General features: G+C 38.1%; 2 protein-coding genes and 2 long non-coding RNA genes across 4 annotated transcripts; 2 read left to right on the plus strand and 2 right to left on the minus strand.

The window, feature by feature from the left end:
• The first annotated feature begins 2,211 nt into the window (after positions 1-2,211).
• On the plus strand, positions 2,212-4,839 carry LOC131011508 (40S ribosomal protein S8-like). Its single transcript, XM_057939287.1, has 5 exons — positions 2,212-2,352; positions 2,494-2,566; positions 2,915-3,242; positions 3,900-4,072; positions 4,587-4,839. Exons 1-5 carry the CDS (start codon positions 2,349-2,351, stop codon positions 4,666-4,668), a joined length of 660 nt encoding a protein of 219 aa, XP_057795270.1. The 5' UTR covers positions 2,212-2,348; the 3' UTR covers positions 4,669-4,839.
• Positions 4,840-7,878: 3,039 nt separating this feature from the next.
• Positions 7,879-11,641, minus strand: LOC131011509 (beta-1,2-xylosyltransferase). Its single transcript, XM_057939288.1, has 3 exons — positions 10,901-11,641; positions 9,932-10,081; positions 7,879-8,941 (listed from the first exon to the last, which is right to left on the minus strand). The coding sequence occupies exons 1-3, from the start codon at positions 11,546-11,548 to the stop codon at positions 8,219-8,221; spliced, it is 1,521 nt and encodes a 506-aa protein (XP_057795271.1). The 5' UTR covers positions 11,549-11,641; the 3' UTR covers positions 7,879-8,218.
• A 140-nt stretch (positions 11,642-11,781) lies between these two features.
• LOC131011510 (uncharacterized) lies at positions 11,782-13,836 on the plus strand. Its single transcript, XR_009096975.1, has 3 exons — positions 11,782-12,153; positions 12,586-12,942; positions 13,013-13,836. It is a non-coding gene; the product is annotated as an uncharacterized LOC131011510 (long non-coding RNA).
• Positions 13,837-17,543: 3,707 nt separating this feature from the next.
• On the minus strand, positions 17,544-20,094 carry LOC131011511 (uncharacterized). The gene is made up of 4 exons (XR_009096976.1): positions 19,665-20,094; positions 18,771-18,825; positions 17,857-18,436; positions 17,544-17,764 (listed from the first exon to the last, which is right to left on the minus strand). It is a non-coding gene; the product is annotated as an uncharacterized LOC131011511 (long non-coding RNA).
• Between the last annotated feature and the right edge of the window lie 1,424 nt (positions 20,095-21,518).

A 21,518-nucleotide genomic window follows, 5' to 3' on the forward strand; every position in this document is an offset into this window, starting at 1 on the left:
ATATGTATCATGCAATTATCTAAAAAAATAATGAGCTACTAGTAATTAAACTTATATAATAAACCTAAATATTTGGGGTGTTCATTAGGGTTTACGGTTGTGAATTAAATTTTCGTTGTGAATTAGACTGGTTTTGAATTCACAAACAAAAAATTCTTATTGTGAATTAGATTTAGGTTGTGAATTCACAACCAAAAAAATCTGGTTGTGAATTAAATTTTGATTGTGAATTCGACTGGCTATGAATTCACGAACAAAAAATTCTGATTGTGAATTCGATTGGTTGTGAATTCACAACCAGTGTGAATTCACAATAAAAATTTTTTGGTTGTGAATTCACACTGGTTGTGAATTGCGGGATTTTTTAAAGGGGTGATGTAAAGTGGACATTTTTTTAATTTTTAATGTGAAGGGTATTTTGGTAACACTGGCTAGTTTTTAATATTTTTATCTTAGAGGACAATTTTTAATTTTACAATCGGAAAGTGGCCATTTTAAAAATCCTTTATATTTAAAATATAAAATTAAATAATAAATTAATAGTAAAGTGATTAAATGAAGAATCGTAGAAAAATATGATATAAAATTCAATAAAATTTCACGTAGGAGAGAAATCGATGTAACCGCATGAATTACAATAGAGAGAAAATTATTATTGAAAATATAAAACTAAATAATAAATTAATACTAAAGTGATTAAATGAAGGATCATAGAAAAATATGAAATAAAAAATTTAACGAAATTTCACGTATGAGAGATAATCGTTGTGGTGCAGAAATCACTAATCATATTATATAATGAAGAATTGTTGTTGTTGTTGTTGTTGTTGTTGTTGTTGTTGTTATTACTATTTTTATTTTTATTTTTATTATTATTAGGGGTAAATATCATATTAAACCTTGAACTATACCCGCTTGATCAAAAATACTCTGGAAGTTTTGAAATGTTCTCTAAACCCTCAAAGTATCAATTTAATCAAATATATCCCACATTTATTTTGCGGTAGACATAAACGTGACGTGGCTCGCCGGATGCCACAATGTAATTTATATTCTGTTTTATTTAATCCATGTCATTTTATATTCTATTTTTTTAATTCATGTCATTTTATAAATGAAAATCCATCATTGAAATTAAAATCTATTCTAACCTTTTTAAAATTCACAGTGGCCTCCACAATTCTGCCCCGAACCGGGCTGAACCACCCTAGGTTTGTCGTCCCCTACTACAAAGCAGAGAAATGCCATGCCGATATCGCACCCCGACAATTCATCGGAGTCTACTTTCTCCATCAACAACTCCATCAATTACTCAACCCCTACAAGATTTCTCAGTATTGGTATGCCTTCACACAAGAGATTGAACCAAATCATAAGAAATTATAAGTAAAATAAGCAAATAAAATTAAAGCCTTCCCCATCGAATTAGAAAAATCCCTCGCCGGTGCGATGCGGAGCTTCGACACTTGGTAATGAGCGGGAGGATGGAAGAAGGCAGCGATAGGCTTCCCAGCGGTAACCTCGCCGAAAATCAAGGGAGGCGACGGCGACTTTGGGGATCTAGGACTTTAGGCGGCGGCGGTAGGAACGACGACTCCACTGCCGTTGTTGGTGAGTCGGGGATACAGAAAATGGCGAAAGAGAGTAGTGGAGGTGCCAATTGAAGTCGGCGGCGAGGCCCACTGTGTGTATGTTTGATTTATCTTGTGTGTGTGTTTGAGAGATGAGCGAATAAGGAGCAGAGGTAGGGACGAAGCGAAAATAAAAGGGAGATGGAGATGAGGGTGGCCGACGTCGACGGCTTCGCCGGAGCATGTGACGGTGTGACAGGGGGAGGGAGGAAGAGAGCGAGACTGATGACAGGGAGTGAGAGAGAGGTTTTAGTAATTTTAAAAAGGCTATAATAGATTTTAATTTTGGGATGAATTTTCATTTATAAAATGACATGGATTTAAAAAAATAAAATATAAATTACACTGTGGCATTCGGTGAGCCACATCACGTTTTTGGCGATCGGAAAATAAATGCAGGATATATTTGATAAAATCCTAATACTTTGAGGGTTTAGAGAATATTTTGAAACTTTCAAGATATTTTTGATAAAACGAGTATAATTCGAGGTTTAATATGATATTTACCTTTATTATTATTAGTCGGGCCGAAAAGCTGGTTTTTGGATCAAATAAATGTGATGTCGTCTACAAAGCCCAATGAGAAGGCCCAAGAGAATAATATATAAGTTGAAGTTGTCATTGTAATTGAAGTGATCTCTAGGGTTTGAGAAGAGCGGAGCTACATATCTGCCTGCATTCCCAGGTAGACGTACAGGAGCTCATTCACCAGCAATCATGGGTAATATTTCTCTTCTTCTTCATTCCTCTTGTCTTGATATCTTCTGATGCTTAGCTTCTACAGACAAACTCCGTAACTCGTGGAGATGGCGATTGTTTGGAATAGGGAGAGATTTATGACAGTAATGTTGCTTATGTACAGGTATTTCTAGGGATTCTATGCACAAGAGGCGTGCAACTGGAGGCAAGAAGAAGGCGTGGAGGAAGAAGAGAAAGTAATTTTTCTTCATTATTTAAAATATTCGTTTATTATTATTTTTTTTCAATTTCTTTTGGTGCTTATTCTGCTATTTAACTGTATTCTGTTCGTTCAATATCTCAATTACGCTTTTTCTAATGATAAAGTTGTCTGATTTGTATGTTCTGTCATATTGGTCTTCTGCGAAGTAGATTACAGAGATTCGTTTTATTGTAATCAATAAGCAGAAAATATGAAATATGGATTTTAAATTTCAAATTTTCAATACGACGTAAGTATAAAACTCATTGGATATATTTATCTTCTTTTAAAATAGTTTTGTACTGCTGTTTAATTGTATGGTTGTGTTATCTGTACTTGTTAGGTATGAGCTGGGAAGACAACCAGCAAACACGAAGTTGTCCAGTAACAAGACAGTTCGCAGGGTCAGAGTTCGTGGAGGCAATGTGAAATGGCGTGCATTGAGGCTTGATACAGGAAACTACTCTTGGGGAAGTGAGGCTGTGACCCGAAAGACTCGTATTCTGGATGTTGTTTATAATGCATCCAACAATGAGCTTGTCAGAACCCAGACTTTGGTGAAGGGTGCCATTGTGCAAGTGGATGCTGCACCCTTCAAGCAGTGGTATCTTCAGCATTATGGAGTTGAAATTGGTCGCAAGAAGAAGACAGCTGCAAAGAAGGAAGGAGAGGTAGAATTCTTTTTTCCTTGTTCTCGCATTGAAGTTTCAAGTTAATTAGGCAGACTAGTTTATGATGAAACTACACTGTTGTTTTTCTTTGCTAAAATCTCCAATATATGGTAAACCATATAGATCTTCTCAAGTATGTTCATCAGGAAAGCGAGTTTTCTGGCCTGCAAGAAAACAATTCAAAGACATACATTTTAATTTGTATTAATGTATAGGAATACTGCAGTATGTTCATCAGGAAAGCTAGTTTTCTGGCCTGCAAGAAAACAAATCAAAGACATACATTTTAATTTGTATTAATGTATAGGAATACTGCAATGTAAAGAATGACACTTCTGAATCAAAGCAATTCAATTATGTTGTCTGGAGGGAATTGATTGATTGCGGTCTATCATATTCTACGCGACCCAATATGAAAATGAGTTTTCTCTGATATTTATTACCGACTTTATTTTCCTCAACTGTAGTCCCTAGGTTTTAAACAACTAAAATTGTTCTCTACCTTTTCCTGGCCTCTGTACCCTTAAATCACTGTCATCTAGAAGTTGCCAGATCTTTTGAGGGAACTTTTTATACTTTTAATTTTCATTTTGATACTTTTTTCCCAAAATGTGTCAACTTTATATAAATTTTGTCAATGCTTTTACTGGACTATAGGAGACTGAGACTACTGTAACTGAAGAGGCAAAGAAGAGTAACCATGTCCAGAGAAAACTAGAAAAACGTCAGCAGGACCGCAAGATTGACCAACATATTGAGGAACAATTCGGCGGTGGCCGTCTGTTAGCTGCGATCTCCTCTCGCCCAGGACAGTGTGGGCGATGTGATGGGTATGTGTTCTGCCATCTTCTATTAACTCTTGTGATTCAAAAGATTGATTTCTGAACTTTCAGTAGGCCATACTCTGTTGTCAATTGTTAACTTGATATTACAAATTCTAACCATCCCATGCTTATAATCATGTAAAATTTGTTTATGGTTTCTTAAGTTGCTTGTTTCTTATGAAAGTGCTTATCTTGGTTTTGCATGTTAAAGAAAGCTAAGGCATCTTTCCTTTGATTGATTCTGTTAATGAGACAAAATATTGGTTTGGGGCTTCAGCATATTGCATCTTATTAGTGGGCTGAGTGAGCAAATTTAATCTTCCACTAGTCTATTACAGAAAGCTATGACGTCTGTTGTTTGAATTATTCTTTCTGATGTGAGGGATTTGAATCTCATCGGAATACTATATTTTGATTGTGCAACTGATGCATACGCCTGCTCGTTATGCATGCTTTAATTACACTCAGCAGACATCATATGCTTTGCCTCTAATATGCCTTTAATTATTTGTGGTTTCAGTTATATTTTGGAGGGCAAGGAATTGGAATTTTACATGAAGAAACTTCAGAGAAAGAAGGGAAAAGGTGCAGGCGCTGCATAAGTTTTGTAATGATAACTAAAATTTTGCAGTTCAAAATTGTTCTGAGATTTCGCCTGTTCTACTGAACAAAAATGTCGAGACATCATTTCTGCATCACAATATCAACTCTGAGAGCTTTATCTTTTTGTTTTTGACATTTTGGCTATGAATTGGATGCCTTGGCTTGTTGCATGTCTTTGCTTTTTAGCTTTTTAATGCTTTAGATGAATCAGCAAGCTACTTGCGAGGCCAATATTTCTGCTTAAACCTTTATCGAATATAAAGCTGTATAGCTTTTTGAAGGAGGTTTCTGTTGTGATACTCTTTTCTTCTTCCTTCTATTGTTGCATTGAAGATCAATTTTAATGCGTACATTCTTCATGGTTCCATAAGCTCTTTATTTCTGTTACATTGTCAAGGAAAGATTCAAGTGGTGACTCCGAAGATGTTGATATGATTACCAGCTAGAGAGAGGGAATGGTTAATTTATTCATTAGGGTGGCACATTTCATTGCAGCAGTATATCTGCTGTTTTTATCATGGGAATTTGAATTTGAGTTATTTAGCTTAAGAAGTACGTAGTGAAGGGTTGTATATTGAAAGCAAGACTTTATGCTTGTATATATTGATTCTTTAGTTCACTGTGATTCTTTTATCTGAAATATTGTTATTGCATAATCCTATTATAGTCCAATTTATCTCATACGTGTGTTGTAGATCACAGAAGATCATATAATTGAAAAAAGTTGATATATCTCATACTATAGATTATATGGTGTGTTGTAGATCACAGAAGATAATATAATTGGAAAAAGTTGAGATATAAATTGAGTTCACAATCGAGGCAACTATGGACGAGTTGCTAGTTTAGATTGTAGCATAAATGGATAAATAGTTTGTCTTGGCTATTTATTTATGCTAGTACCTTCGTGTATTGAACAGGATCACAGTGAGATGAATTCTTATATTATGACTAATTAAGAATCAAGATCTCGGCGACTTAAATAGTCTTAACCTTAGTTGGATTAATCGGTGTGAATAATAGATTGAATTGGATTAATCGGTGTGAATAATAGATTGACTATTGCTTTGATTTATCATGAGTGAGAGTTCTCTTGAAGCTCAATATACTCGATACTTTGGGTGATAGCAATTATTATTTGACATGCGATTATATTGCAATAAGGATGCGTGTCCTGCTAATAACAGGATGATAATATCCTCTCGAGGAACTTAATAAGTTTATCGTATTAAACCCTGCAGGTGGAATTAGTTCCGATACGATAATAAGTTTAAGTGGTAGCACTCGAGATGTCGTTTATAATTAAACGACTAATTAATTAATTAATTGATCGTCAGATGAATTAATTAATTAATGGATATTGGATATCTTAAACACGGGGATTAATTAAGTCTAATATTAGCCCCGACTCACCTAAAGAATAAAGAAGGAATTCAGTATTAATTTTCTAGTGGAATAAATTAATACTTGTGTCTCGATTTTATTCTGGGCTGAATAGGAAAATCGAGCACTGGGAGGCCAAACTTTATTCAAGCTAGTAGATCCCCGCTTGGCCCAATAAAGGCTTCACTCCATATGGGGCGTCCGTCCATCTATTTCTCACTTAAGCCTTTGGGCTTTATTTTAGTTTGGGTTAAGGTGCAGATAGGCCCCTCAAGTGAAGGCCCTTAGAGCATTTCAGTCCTCTTACTAACTGTGTGTGCAGATTGGCCCTCGAACTCAAAAAAATGGTGCAGATCGCCCCCTCTAACTTAACACCGTTATGGGCCGTTAGTCAGAGGGGGCGATCTGCACAGTTTTTTTGGAGTTCAGGGGCTAATCTACACCTTTTATCTTTTTGGAGTTCGGGGGCTAATCTGCACACCGTTCATTAAAAAAAATCACATCTCATCTTCTCCGACCAACTTTTCCGGCGTCAATCGCCGTCAGATGAGGAAAATCACGAAATCAAGTTCCCAAGCCCCAAATCGGGAATTCCAAATCGGCGTCATTGCTCCCGAAAATCACATAATCGAAATGGAAACTCGAATTCTCCCTCGAACGTCACCGCCCCCCAATTGCAGAATCACCCCCAACGAATCGAACTTCGCCTCGCCGTAGGCGGTGATCGTGACCTCAATCAAGATCGAGATCATGTTGGCCATGGTCTCTGATTTGAAGGCGTCCTTCTTCAACAGCACGCCGATAGTGTAAATGGTGACGGGCATCGTCGGCCTTTATCACCGGATTTCGCCGGATTTGAGAGAAAGAGGCGACTCCTTATCGAGAAAAGCTTGGTGACTCCTCATCGAGAAAAGCCAGGCGGCGGGTTCACCGGATATTGCGGCGGCGATTTCCGACGGAATGGGAGAATTATGGCTCGTCCTTGACGCTAAGCATGTGCAGTCGAGCGAGCTCCGAGGTTTAGGGCCCAAGAGAGAAAAAAAGGGGTGGTGCCCTCCGTCGGCCTCGCCGGAGCTTGAATCAGCGACAACGACGATCAAATTTTGAGCGAGAGAGATGAATTAATTAAAAAGTTAAAAGGTGCAGATTAGCCCCTGAACTCCGAAAAAACGGTGCAGATCGCCCCCTTGACTAACGGCCCATAACGGTGTTAAGTCAGAGGGGCCGATCTGCACCGTTTTTTTGAGTTCGGGGGCCAATTTGCACACACAGTTAGTAAGGGGACTGAAATGCTCTAAGGGCCTCCACTTGATGGGCCTATCTGCACCTTAACCCTTTTAGTTTAATTAGATGATGGGCTTATTATTTAGGGTTTTAATACCCAGTATAAATAATAGGTACAGCCCTAATTCTAATTACTTGCGACATTACGTGAGATAAAATAGAGAGAAATCTGTGAGAGCACAGAGAAGTGAGGCGGCGCGTTTCCCTAGGAAAAGGAGAGGACTTGAAGATCGTTGCCACCCAACGTCAAGTCTTGCCGTGGGAACAAGTTGGAAGATCAACACTGGAGTCGATAATTGCCGGATTTGCAAGTAAGATTCTATCCTCTTGCTATAGGCACATGATTTTTGTATGTATTCGTTTGATATCCGAAATGGATCACGGGCACGTGAATCATATGTCAAAATGTGGTTCCTTCACGTAGGCCATAGCAAATGTTTTACATGTGTGTAAAATTTGCCTTGAATTTTTTTTAATCAAATAAATAGAAATCTTAAAACACATGAACGTGTGAAAGGAGAGGAAGAATCATTGACACAGTATTGAGATTCACAAAATCAGCCATCAATTTCAATAAATTACATTGTATTTCGCAGTTTCCTGTAATCCAATTGAGCGGTCTGTTTAGAGTTAAGTGGCACATCAGTCGAGAGATCCGATTCTAACAATAGGAAGAAAATTGATTGAGGTATTCACCGCTACTTGGCGGAGCATTCATGGGTTTGAATCCACCATTCTGTGGCACAAGAAAGAGCATCATTCTCAGTTAAGACCACCTGTGGTTCCGAGTGGACGATCATTGTCAAGTGTCATGTATGGACGACCACTGCTGTGCATTAGCAGACTTCTTCTCTTGAATAAAATCAGAGAAATGTTCACGTTTCAGCATCCCAGGCCTCTTAAAATGTCGCTCAGTTTTTCAATTACTCGTGGAGGTTCAGCATATGATCCAGAAAGATAAATGGGATGGTACTCCAAACCTTTCCACTGTGATATCAGCTGAAAATGGGGCCGCCTGTATTCACTGCTAATTATCTCTAGGATCACCGTTTTCGGGCCAGCAGATACTATATGAGTGAGACCAGCTCCATGAGCACCAACGATAACCGAAGCATCTTGGATGGCTCGAACCTGCTCTTTCATGGGCATGTGTGCAAACAGTCCATTTACAACATTTAATCTACACTCGGAATGATTTGATGCCCAGCTATTTATGGAATCAAACACTTCTTGTTCATTGCTGAGCCTTGATTGTACCTTACCACCGTGACGAGGATGAGCTAGATAATCTTCACGTCGCACAAAGAGGACATTATGAGCGGAGTCTGGCTTGGGGATATGGTGTCTATCCACTGGAAAACCAAAAGCAGCTCTTATCATCTCACCAAACTCTGACAATCGAGCAGTCTTGCGATCGTCAGGATTTTGCCACAGATCATGTGCAGAAGCTCCGTGACAGTCTACAGTTTGAGTGAGTCCCTTAAAAAGAGCAGTTTCATACCCTAATGGGGCAAGAATGGCATGCCGAAAACAAACTGGACCAGTAAAATTCTTGGCATAGGTAAGGCTTGAAAATAATGCCATCCATGTTTCTTCCAAGGGAGCCTGATATTCGTCACAAAATGATGGTCACTTAAAGAGAAAGAACACAAACATGAACAAGAACTAACATATGGGCCATATTAATCGGTCATTCAGAGATGATAGACTAATACACACAACCTAAACCTCCCAAATCACAACTGTAGCATAGGATCCAAGATGATAAATTGTTGTATGAAGTATGAACACATAATATACCACGACCTACTTAACCAAAATGACACCACAGAAGTTCTTTCCTGAGATATTGATTGTTTATTAAATTTTCTTTTCTTTTTTACTTCATTAGCAAATTTAACACGCCCAATAACAGAATCATTCTACACAACATTCGGCCAAACTTGCTTGCCCATCATTACATAATCTAAAGCCCACCATGCAAAAGGCATAGGTGAACTACATGACCTTAATTATCTTTGCACTACTACAGATCATAAGATCGGTTTTCACTAGTTCTTAAGTACATTTTTGTAACGCAACAGCAGACAGGATTGTTATTCTTTACATAAGTAAGATCATCAAGTATCATAAGTGATATACCAGATTAACTAGATCTTAGGGACTCAACAAGGTAAATTTCAGACATACTAATTGCAGAAGAGGCGACCAGATACGACTCTGGATGTAGTCGTTTGCATTGTTCCAAAAATGGTAGTACTAAATGTTTAAGTTTAACTAGAAGCATGGCTAAAGTATCCTGATTTTAATCATTTGCTAGTGATCCAAAAATGAATAATACTGTAACATCTTAGCTCGCAACCAACTTAACTCCTGTGTTGCTAAAACAATTACAAACAAAAGTAAAATGGAACTATGCCCGTGAAGATACTAAAAGGGAATTCACATGAATCAAAAGAAACATCAAAGTGCATTCTTATCCTGTTGAAAAGCTAGTACACTTCAATAGATTTTATTAATATATTTTTAAGAGGTTACACAACAAAATATATGCAGTGGGTTTAAAATAAGCTAAATCAAGTCAAGGCAGCATACCTCACAGTGGCCATCTACAAACACCAAATGAGGTCGATTAGGCAAGCCAGTGACTCTGGAAGCCACGTATGCGCTGTACCAATCAGTAACTGTGTGAAACAAGTTTGCATATTCGAAACGAGTGACCAAGACTGCTGGCTCCTCAATCCACTGAAAAAAGAAAACACCTTACAAATGTTACAAATCCCCATTAATACACCTCAGACAAACGAAAATATATAGAAGCCAAATCATGCAGTTACAACTGGAAGTATTATAAGCAACAACTTCTATTTTATAGATATAAAACCTACATTATATAAGGAGATTAACAAAAAGCACTTCATACATGACATATAGCACTAAATATGTATATTGAATGGTCACAATTGTTGCACCAGGATGGATATCTCTACTCAGCAATTGGGAATCCTTCCAATATTCAAACTCGGACTGTTTTCCACTCTTAATACTGTCTTGCCTGAAAAATTCTAGATTGGGAAGCATGAAATCTCATATGAACTGTCGTAGAGTTTCCGGTATGTTTAGGTTTCCTTATATCTGCTATTTTAGGATTAGATTGTAACCTAGTTTTCTACTCTATACATATGAGCGTCTCTCTACGATATACAACAAATTTCTCGAATACACATCTCTTTCATGCTTTACTACAAACTAGATCACTAAAACACAGATTAGCTTCAAAACTCAGATCTTCGGATTAGATTATCTCAGGCATGATTTTGCTTAAAATGACAATCTACAATTTTGAAGATCTTTTAAGGACAAATTTATTGCTTTCAAGGAGAATCTTTTCATAGTCCTCATCAACTTTATAACAACGTCTTCCAAACAATCCAACCTTCAAACATAATTAATGAATTCAACAAAAGAGCAAAACAAAAGATCCAAAAAAGCTCACCCAAACCACATCTAAATACATAGATTCAAAACTCAAAAATCAAGATTTTGTACAATTCCAACACCAACCTGAGAGCAAACAAATTCATCGGCATCAACTAACCGGATCGAACTGATCAACCCACGCATAGTATGCCTGCCAATAGCACCTTCTTCAACAAATTTATTCAGAAATCCCTGATCCACCATCTCTTTCCCAATTCTCGATCTGTCAGCCACCTCAATCTGAAACGCCCCATCTTCAAAATCAGGCAACTCCTCGCTCTCCCCTCTACCAATCACGCTCTCCAATTTCTCTCCCCCATGAGACATCCCGATTTTCTCCGGGATCATCCGGATTCTCCCTCCCTCGCATACCGAGCTCCTCAACGTCTTGCTGTAGTAACATCGGAACCACCCTCCGCCTACGCCGCCGGGGAGGACTTTCCGGTGGGGTTCTGGGGAGGGTTTAAGAGGGTCGACGCGCTGAGTGAAGCCGTTGCCGAAAAAGGCTTCGCAAGAGCGGAATTTGGTGTCGGGGTTGGGGGACCAGGGGAGGTAGGAGGGCAAAATCGGCCAGGGTTTGACGGAGAGGGGGCGGTGGGGCTGGGAATAGCCCAAGGCGGCGTAGTTGTTTGGGGGTGAGCGGTGGTCGGGGTGGGAGGAGAAGTAGAGGTAGAGAGAGACGGAGTTGAGTGCGAAAAGAGCCAGCACAATTTTCAGCGTCTTGCTCTTCATGTTTTCATTCTCTCTTCTCTCTCTCCTCTCACTCTTTCTCTCTCTGGTTTGCTGTGTTTAAAATTACAAAACTTAACTAAACTCAACTCAAGTCTTAGTTTATGGAATTCTTACGTGTAGCTAATGATATGTTGACACGTCGGATACACAACCAATCTCCTTTGGACACATATAACACTTTGCATATGCCCTCAGGGCCTGTTTGGTTTTCTGTAATGTAATAAGTAGGATAAAAATTAACCAGAAATTTAGTGTGGGTTATTCCTGGCTTACTAATACTGAGTGTGTGTTTGATATCATGTCTAATTAATCCTTTATTATGTTTGATATCCATGGGTAAAAGTTGGATTAGCAAATAAAATACCGAAAATATCCCCCTAAAAAATTCAAAATTCCATGCGCATCCTTTAGTTTAGGCGCGGCCCATCATATCAGAAACCTACTTCCTCTTTGAACAATATTTTTCATTCATCAACTTGGAAACAGAAACGACGCCAGCGACTGTGCTTGAATCTGGAGTTGCGAAGAAGAAGCATCTGCGGTTCCATTCAACCAAACCTGCAAGTTCAATACAGAATTTGTGAATATGAGCCAAGCTACTCAAGGTTGGCTATCTTTTCCATATATTCTCCGTCACAAGAACCAGCGTCTGTATTTATATTGGGAATAATTTTTTTTCTGCCTTGTCTAGTTATCCCACTGTTGTAGCGCAATTTTATTCAAAAAAAATACCAACCACGCATCTTCCATATATGAGTTATAGTCTGATATCTATGTTTGGCATATATCTTTGTTTGGCTTGTATTTTGATAATGGCGGAGAATGTTTGGCTGATAATAATCTATACCTTTCGTAACCCATTAGCACTCATTTTGTCTATTATATATTTCCTCATATTGAAGAGTTGACCCAAATCTGATTATTCGCGTTCATATAGACTGAATACAACCGTTTCATCAGTTTATGAAAGCAAATCTACAGATTAAGTCAAACAAAGTATTGGTACTATTCTGAAGAATTTTCGATGTGCAATACAGGCAGCAACGGGACATCACTTTCGGGTCGGGGAACCAAGCCGGACCAGAAGCGGCGTTCATGGTCTCGTCACGAAGAACAAGTTTTGCTAGCCTCCTTGAAAGAGCTTGTTGCCAACGGGTGGAAATCGGACAATGGATTTCGCGGTGGTTACTTGAATAAGTTAGAGGAAGCTATGCGGAAGGAGTTCCCGGCGACGGACTTGAAAGGAATGCCCCACATCAACTCCAAGGTTACGACGTGGAAGAAGACGTACTATTCTCTATGGAACATTCTCAAGGTTAGCGGAGTCGGCTTCAACAGTTAACGGGAAGCATATGATTGACTGCGATGATGAACAATGGGAAAACTTTGTGGCTGTAAGTTCTTTTACCTCACTCGAACTTAAGATTTGTGATGACTATATGATAATTTCCCACTGTTGTATAGGCCGATAAGAACGTGAGTAACTACCGTTACAAAAGTTGGCCTTACCTCGAGGATTGGAAGATTATCTTCAGCAAGGACAGGGCTACCGGGGAGGAGGCGGAGGACCTTATGGAGGCGACACATGATATGTACCGCAAAATAGACCTCACCCAAGTCAACGATGGTGGTGATTATCACGTCTCCCTTGACGACATATTGGAGAACGACGTGACAGCCGACAATGTAAGCCAAACACGCAATCAACAAGAGAATAAACCTTGTTGAGAACGAGGCTCCGATCTCAAGTAGGAAACGGCGTCGTTCAACTGGTTTTGATGATAGGTTCTTCGAGGCTTTACACGAGGTGGGTCGGGGTATCGAAAATAGACTCGAGACAATATCGAATCGCATGGGATATGACTTTGATATTTCAAATGCGCGCAAAGAAGTAAATGCGAAGTTGAAAGCCATACCCGGGTTATCAAGAACCGATAGGTTCGAGATATGTAACATGCTTGCCATGCAAGTGGAGCTCCTAGACATATTCACGAGTCTCTCCGAAGATGAGAAGGAAGACTATGTGTTCTTCCTTCTTCGATCGAAGAAGAATTGATGGCATAGTTTATGGTAACCATTGAAATGCTCTCTTTTTGGCTAGTATGCAACTAAAACTTGGTTGATATTTGGTTTTGAACTTGCTGTCGTAGTTTGATATTTCTATCTTCTTATGTCCGAAGTCAGTTTTGCAACTGCGTGGAATGACATTCTTCTACCTTCGACTTTTGTGTGTTGTTTTGGATTATGTAAGCGACGGTCTTCGAGTTTCATTTTATCTATATGCTCATTATGTTACAGACTCGTGTGTAATATATTTGTTTTTCTTCATATTTTAGCGAGAGGCGGCTCATATCTTCCCAAGCTTCATGTTTTTTTTTAGCATTATACTTGAAAGCCAAATTCTGTTTTGCAAATTTGACTTCGTTTAAGAACTGAAATCACGCTGCCTTGACATATTGGTTGGAATACATGCTGTTTTAAAATCATGTAGCACAACATATAATGGTAGCATGGATCAACAAATATTGGTGGAAAATTAATTTCATCCTTCAAAAATTAATCCATAGAAAGATTTCACCCAGCAAATATGAATTGTGTCATAAAATAGATGAAAATTTTCATCTGTTAAATATGAAATGCAAAATTCGAAAACAGCAAGTTGATTTAACATTTTTATCAAATAGCAATCCATCTCCTTAGACAAAGCAGCATAATAATTTAAGATCAAATTACTAATATTAAAATGGAAACTAAATGACACAATTCGATTGAAAACAAGAATTTGATTCAAAATCCCATGCGACTAAAATGAAACATAAGAGGAGCAATAATTAAGTAAAACAAGCAAATCGAAAAACAACGAAGCACCACAGTCAAATTCGCAAATAGTTTAAAGCTGAAATTCAAATGCACGCCCATGCTCTACTTGAATGGCGACGAAGAGGCACACGAACTTCCGCCATCGTTCCTTTTTGCGGGGGGTTTGCTTGGGCGGGTAAATTTATTTTTGAGTGCCTTCCATGAAGGTACCATTTTTCCCTTGAATGGGTTTGGAACGGACGGTATAACGCTAGAACATGCATCATCAACGAATAGCTTCCTAGCGACCGGTTTGGGTATCGGCGAGGTGACCTCGTCGTCACTAGTGTCGGCTTGTTTGTTGACAGTGGTGGAGTCCTCAATTAAGATTAGTGTATGGGAAAACTCATTTTTGACGTCATGAATCCCAAACAAATTGCATAAAAGCAAAAACTCCGGCTCACCCGCATGGTAGTAAGCTCGGGCCAAGGGGTTTTCCTAATTTACAACATTAAAAAAAATCATCATGAATAGAGAAAACATCGAAAAAAATGTAAACAAATGATAAAAAACATGTACTACTATTATACCTTGAACAAGCGTTGCCACACTTCGTCCACGGCGTGAACGAAATTGATTATTCGATCATATTGTGTCTCATTGACGTTGCACAACCATTTAAAGCACACATACCGTTCGTGAAGAAAAGTGACCCGACCCTCAACTTCATTCAACGATACGCCCGCGCGTAGTTGGGCATTTAGCTTGAGCATCGCTTGGATAAGGGCATGAGACGATAGATGGGGTGGAGTGGGCCGACACTCTTCAATTTTTTCAATCAAACAAACAAGGAGCAAGTTATCCATTTGTTGATCCCACTTGCAAGGATATAGGTACAAAGCTTGTGGGCCAATTGGTGAGAAACTCATGTTGATGGTAAGCCGAAGTAAATTGTTTAAACTCTACAATGAAGTTGGAAGAAAAGCCTAGGACGTAAGAATGAGGTGTATCATACCAACAAATATGATGTGTTATTTATAGTTAGGGAAGGGGTGATTTTTTTATGGTATATTTATTATGGTTTGTTGGATGTTGATGGTTGTGGGATATGCATGTTAAGCACCACCAATTGAGTAGTGACTACTATAAAAAAAAAAAAGGCAACATAATGGAGCAATTATCAATTCAAATGTTTGTATAGAAATTCGAAAATTCAAGACCCAACATCATCGAAAATTACCAAATTTTGGTGCACACATATCAATTATAATTTTTTGGTCAAACCCTTCATGCATCTTGGTAATATAATTTTTTTTTATTACCCAAGTGTTAACCATTATGGCATCCTATTTGACATTCTATTCTGAATTCACGCATGAAATTAATTTTTGTTTAAGGGAGTTATGAACTAGCTTATGATTGGTAACAATCCAAAGGGGGGACCAATTTATCAATATAACTCTTCACGAATACAAAATACCAAGGCATAATAAAAACCACACTATTTAATAATTCATGAACAACCCATCAAGTTTCAAATGAACCACGATCATGTCAAAAAATAAAACGGGGGTAACAATGTGCCAAACTAACTCTTCAAATCAAAATGAAAATAAAGAAAGATAGTGTCACGACGCCACTATGATGTACCGACTCCTAATTCACATAATTTTACCAATGATGATACCAAGAATTAAAACTAATATTGTGAAGCAAAGCGCCGCACATAAAATTTCGAAAACTCCACGCGGCACATTCAAACCCATACCCATATCCGGGAATGGGGAACCCCTATTAAGTTGACTAGAGCCTTGTCCTCGGGGGGAGCCGGATGTCGAAGCCACATCTTGCGTTCCAAGCCTGTGGTACTCGTCGTACCAATGGAATCCATCCCAATGGTTACCACCCATAAGACATTTGTAGTAGAGTCTCCCGGGGTTCCTTGAGCCGTAGCCGGCACACTTGAGCTTCATACTTCCATTGCCACAACTGCATTTTGGAGTTGGTGTGGATATCTCGGAAGAGGCGTCCATATCTATAAATACAATACCAAGAAAAATGTAATTACAATTAAAAAGCAGCAAATCATACGCGCACATTACTCACAAATAAAGTCAATATTGGGCGGTTACTGTGCAGCATAATACATGATAAAAAAATGAGCATCATACTGGAAATTAAAGTCACACATGAACAGTCTAAAATCAGCAAACATGGTGCTGAACTAATTTATCAACGTTCACATTTAAATCTCATACAAACTACAACTGTGTTATCCAACTAGCAATTCATATCATTTGCACAGTTCACACTTAAATTAAGCACAAAAAAAAAAATAGCAGATGCGAAATTAAGACAACCCAATTCACAATTAAATCAAACACATACAAACAACATAGCAGCCGCGAAATTAAGACAGCTCAAGCGAGATACTCTTCAAAAAAGTGTCATTTAATTCTCATACACAAATAATAAATCTGTCACAATCCGTACATATGTGTATTCAATGTAAAACATCCATAATCCAAAAGCATAAAAATTTCATGATGTTTATACATAAATAGTTTGGCATGAAACATGATGACAAATGGGTTCAGCCAATGTAAATTTAAAATTGTTTGGCAACCAATCTAGTTATTGTTCACATATTGCACCCACATGGCAGTCGGCCAAGGCATTCCTAGCCGCGTTCCATTGGGGTGAACTATCCACTTGTTCTATGAACTCCTCGGGTGGAGCATCCATTGTTGCACCGTTGTCTTGAGGCGTGGCATCTAGTTCTTGTTCGATAGGATCGACCGGCATCTCCATCCGAATAAAGTTATTAAGTAAAAAAGCAGCCATTATGATTCTATTTTGAATTCGGATTGGATAAAACGACGGTGATCTAAGAATACCCCATCTCATCTTCAATATCCCAAAGGCTCTCTCTATCGCGTTCCTTGCTTTACTATGTCTCAAGTTAAAGAGTTCTTCTTTGTTTTGTGGACGTGCATTGTTTGGGCCCCACTCTTTTAAATGGTACCTAACGCCTTTGAATGGCGTTAGGAAACCATCACTATTCGCGTAACCATTGTCACACAAGTAGTAATTTCCCTATCAACGTAACAATAAAGTAAAGAGAACAATTAATCATAATGGTGTAATGTAATAATAGTTAAGAACTGAAGGCACGAGATAGCAATTTATACCCTTTGGGACTTTAAGGCCGTGAGGTCTACTTATGGCATCCCGTAGGATTCTAGAGTCCGCAGCCGAACCTTCCCAACCCGTTAAGATGTAACTGAAGTTCAGATTGCGATCACATACACCTAGAACATTGGTAGATATTTACCCTTTCCTCGTTCTATATCGTGGTTTGTCCTCATTACCAACCATGACACTCACATACGTGCCGTCTAAGGCCCCTAAACAACCCTATTCACAAGGCATACATCATGTTAGTGAAAACAACAAGAACACTAAATATCGGTTTAAAGTAAATATAACTTTTTTCATAATACATATACCTTGAACCACCGCCACCGTGGATCATTGCAATCCGCCGGAACAGCCTCAGGCTTGGTCAGGAACAAGTCGTGAAGACGTATAATAGCACGTAATACAACATGTAAATAGTGCGATATTGTTTGACCGGATCGCCAAAAGTCAAATCGGACCACTATATTCTTTTTATGGTGGGCTAAAATCGAAAGAAACATTGCTACTTGTTCCTCAACAGTCACGAACCGGCCGTTAACTAAACCCCCCCGTTCTCGCAATATAACACAAAGCCTAGCAAAAGTTCTACGGTCCATTCGAAGGTTGGAAATACAGTCGTCATCATTAAGACCAACTAGACGGCTTAAATGTTTTTGTTGGTCGGACAACTTACTTATTATCTCATATTTTAGGGGTTCGGTACGTCGCTTTCTTTTGCCTAGTCTAGTCTTATAATAATAGACAAACAACAATGCAACTTGTATCGCATGTACGCGCAAAATTTCTTGCAAAACAACGAATGAAATATCACGCATTCGACTATCTTCCCTTCCAGGCATTTTTCAATACAACGGTCGTAATAGCAGCTGTAACAGGTAATGCAATTGCCTATCAACCAAAAAAGTAGGGACCCATAACTCCATCAGTTTATTTTCATAATGAAATGATCAAAAACTGTAAAAACCAAAAGAATAAATAAACTAACAGCCCACGCTATCTAACTTTAATGACAGCAAATGTAGTCACGTTGACATCAAATAGAGTTCGTCTAATGAAATAGAGAGGTCGCAGAAACGGCAATTGAATTTCCTTCGATCAAATAATATACTGCCAGCCAACGGGAAAATCGATTTTGTCCAAAAAAGATAAATAACACACATGCTGCTCAACTCCTAAACTGTCATATTCACGCAGTTTATGAAGTAAGTTCGCATTACAATACCTCTGTATAGGAGTTGTCCTCTGAATTTGTGCTTCGTGGCAATTCCCCTTTGTTGCTGTCCCAAATAAAACAACAACCGAGCCAAATTAGGTGAAGTAGCAATATCACTTTTAGGATAAATAAGTCGCAAGTAAGCCACTAATGCAAGATGGCAACAAGTAAGACAAGATGGCAGCAAAAATAGTAATCGACCGCTGTCATTTTTTGATAAATAATCATAAAGTAAATAGATGGTAGCGATTAATGTCATTTTTGAATAAATAGCCCCCAATAACTTGTGGCTGCATAATTCCCAAAGGGAGCAGTGACTACAACAAAAGAAGGGCCACCAAAACCTCATGGAAATAAGTTTTTTGCAGACACACACAATCCAAGCCCTTCAAAATTCGAAACTTCCAACCCTATACTTGATGAAACGAATGACAGGATAAAAGAATCATACAATCTGTACATGAAATAAGAACATTAAATTACAATCGAACACCTTAAAAATTAGATAACTCCAACCTTAAACTTGATAAAACGACCGCAGGGAATATCTGAAATCATACAATTTGTGCAGCAATTTTTAAAGATAATCGAGCCAAATTGAACCCTAAATTACTGGAAATAGAAGACACACACAATCGAACACCTTAAAAATTAGATAACTCCTACCTTAAACTTGATAAAACGACCGCAGGGAATATCTGAAATCATACAATTTGTGCAGCAATTTTTAAAGACAATCGAGCCAAATTGAACCCTAAATTACTAGGAAATAGAAGACCACATCGTAATGGAACCACCCGTTCTCGTAGACACACACAAGCCAAGACCAATACAATCGATCATTTCAATTTCGAAAACTTGACAAAATGACAGTAGGGAGAGAATAATCATACAATCTATTACCTTTTGTGGAGGAATAGCTTGGTGCTCCAATCGTTGATGTGATACCGCAACTTCAAATCTTCAGACGTGAGATGGAAGATGACTATATCGCCGGCGCCTGAAACGCTGAATCAGGGAAATTCCTTATCGCCGTCTCCTCAAATACCAGATTAGACAACCCCTCGCTTCTGGTAAAAATTTTCTGGACTGCCGCTGGGAAGAGAGAAAAGATATTCGAAAAATGGTGAATGATGGAGGCGCATGAACTAGGGCTGGGCGACCATATGCTTGCATCGATTGGCGTGAAAGGGTAACATTTTTTTATTCAAACAGATCAGTATAAAATTTATCGGATGGGGGGGGTGGGTTTATTAGTGTGGGTTAATCCCACAAAATAAGCCAGGTTCTTAGGATAAAGTGAGAGTTGACCACATTATTATCACATAATACCAAACACCACATAGATCCATACTAATTTAATTTATCCTGGTTATCGACCCATATCAAACACGCCCTCAGTGTGCCGTGTGTTTAGGGTAGATGGATTCGACGTCGAGACGAATAGTAGGAACTTCAAAATCATATTGTACGGTCAAAGTTGGAAAATGAATGTTTAAGATGCAACAAAAATATGTAGAAGACGAGAATATCAAGAAATAAATTGAATTGAACAAATTACAAAATGAAGCGATTCCAGTAATCACTCTATTCGTAAGATGAGATATGTCTCTCTGTAATACTCATAGATTGCGTATGGTCATCAAATATGAAATAATTTCGTCTCGTAGGTTGCAACATTGCTTATCAATAAGCTTCGATGAACTGAAACCAGATGAACTGAAACCAGACGAGAATAGAATTTCGAGATTATGTTATGCAGAGAGCTTGTGTGCAGAACTTCCAGTACGTAAAATGTACGAATGACTATCTTATTTATAAGCACAGTCCACTTTGCACGCCTAAATCTCATAATGACAAGAGCCTGCAAAATTAAGTCACATGGGGAGGTTACCCACTATAACTCCCATCGTCTCATTATGACAGTGAGGTTACCCACTATAACTCTCATTGTCATCATCAACACGTTAAAGTAATTGGTGTAACCCCTACTCGTCCCATTAAGATGAAACAATTCTGATTGTTGTGGGAACAACTTTTGGTGCAATTACGAAGACTAACTAGTGTGTAACCCGTCGAAATTCGACGGGAAACCACTTTATTTCATAATTATCATTTTACATTATTTATAATCATGGCATATGAAATGGCCTTTATGTAAATTACTCTCTCCGTCCCGCGAAGCATGACACACTTTCCTATTTTGGGTTGTCCCACGAAGCATGACACGTTTCCTTTTTTGTCAATAATTATTAAATTCTCTCTCCTACTTTATCACCTTTATTATATTCTCTCACCTACTTTATCACTTTTATTACCTTCTCTCTCCTACTTTATCAATTTTATACTTTATTAATTACACACTTAAAACACTAATCTACAATTCCTTAATTCCCGTGCCGAACTCAAACGTGTCATGCTTCGCGGGACGGAGGGAGTATTTTTTAATTAATTTTATTTGATCAAAATAAATTGTTGGTATAGTTCAAACTATAATAATCTCAACAATTTTCGCCAATTACATGTTAATTTTTTGTTGAGAGTTAAAATAGACTGCCTTTTTATAATTTTTTATTCGATGTGAGGTTTGAGATTTTAAAAAATAAGACAAAAAAATAGGTATATTTGATATGATAAAGGATTGATACATTGTATTTTTTGTTAAGCATATATAGGAAAGATTTACAAATGTTATAGGAGTATAATTTTTTTAAAATGATGGGTAAAATTTAAGACCACATCTTATATGTGAACATA

This window comes from Salvia miltiorrhiza, chromosome 2 (genome assembly GCF_028751815.1).
Source record: "Salvia miltiorrhiza cultivar Shanhuang (shh) chromosome 2, IMPLAD_Smil_shh, whole genome shotgun sequence".
Lineage (NCBI taxonomy): Eukaryota > Viridiplantae > Streptophyta > Magnoliopsida > Lamiales > Lamiaceae > Salvia > Salvia miltiorrhiza.

Coding starts and splice junctions, on each gene's coding strand:
- LOC131011508 (XM_057939287.1), top strand. Junction 3,243..3,899: donor CTGCAAAGAAGGAAGGAGAG/GTAGAATTCTTT, acceptor ACTGGACTATAG/GAGACTGAGACTACTGTAAC. Junction 4,073..4,586: donor CAGTGTGGGCGATGTGATGG/GTATGTGTTCTG, acceptor TTGTGGTTTCAG/TTATATTTTGGAGGGCAAGG.
- LOC131011509 (XM_057939288.1), bottom strand. CDS start 11,548: ATGAAGAGCAAGACGCTGAAAATTGTGCTGGCTCTTTTCGCACTCAAC. Junction 10,082..10,900: donor ATGAATTTGTTTGCTCTCAG/GTTGGTGTTGGA, acceptor TTCTTTTTTCAG/TGGATTGAGGAGCCAGCAGT. Junction 8,942..9,931: donor TTGTAGATGGCCACTGTGAG/GTATGCTGCCTT, acceptor GACGAATATCAG/GCTCCCTTGGAAGAAACATG.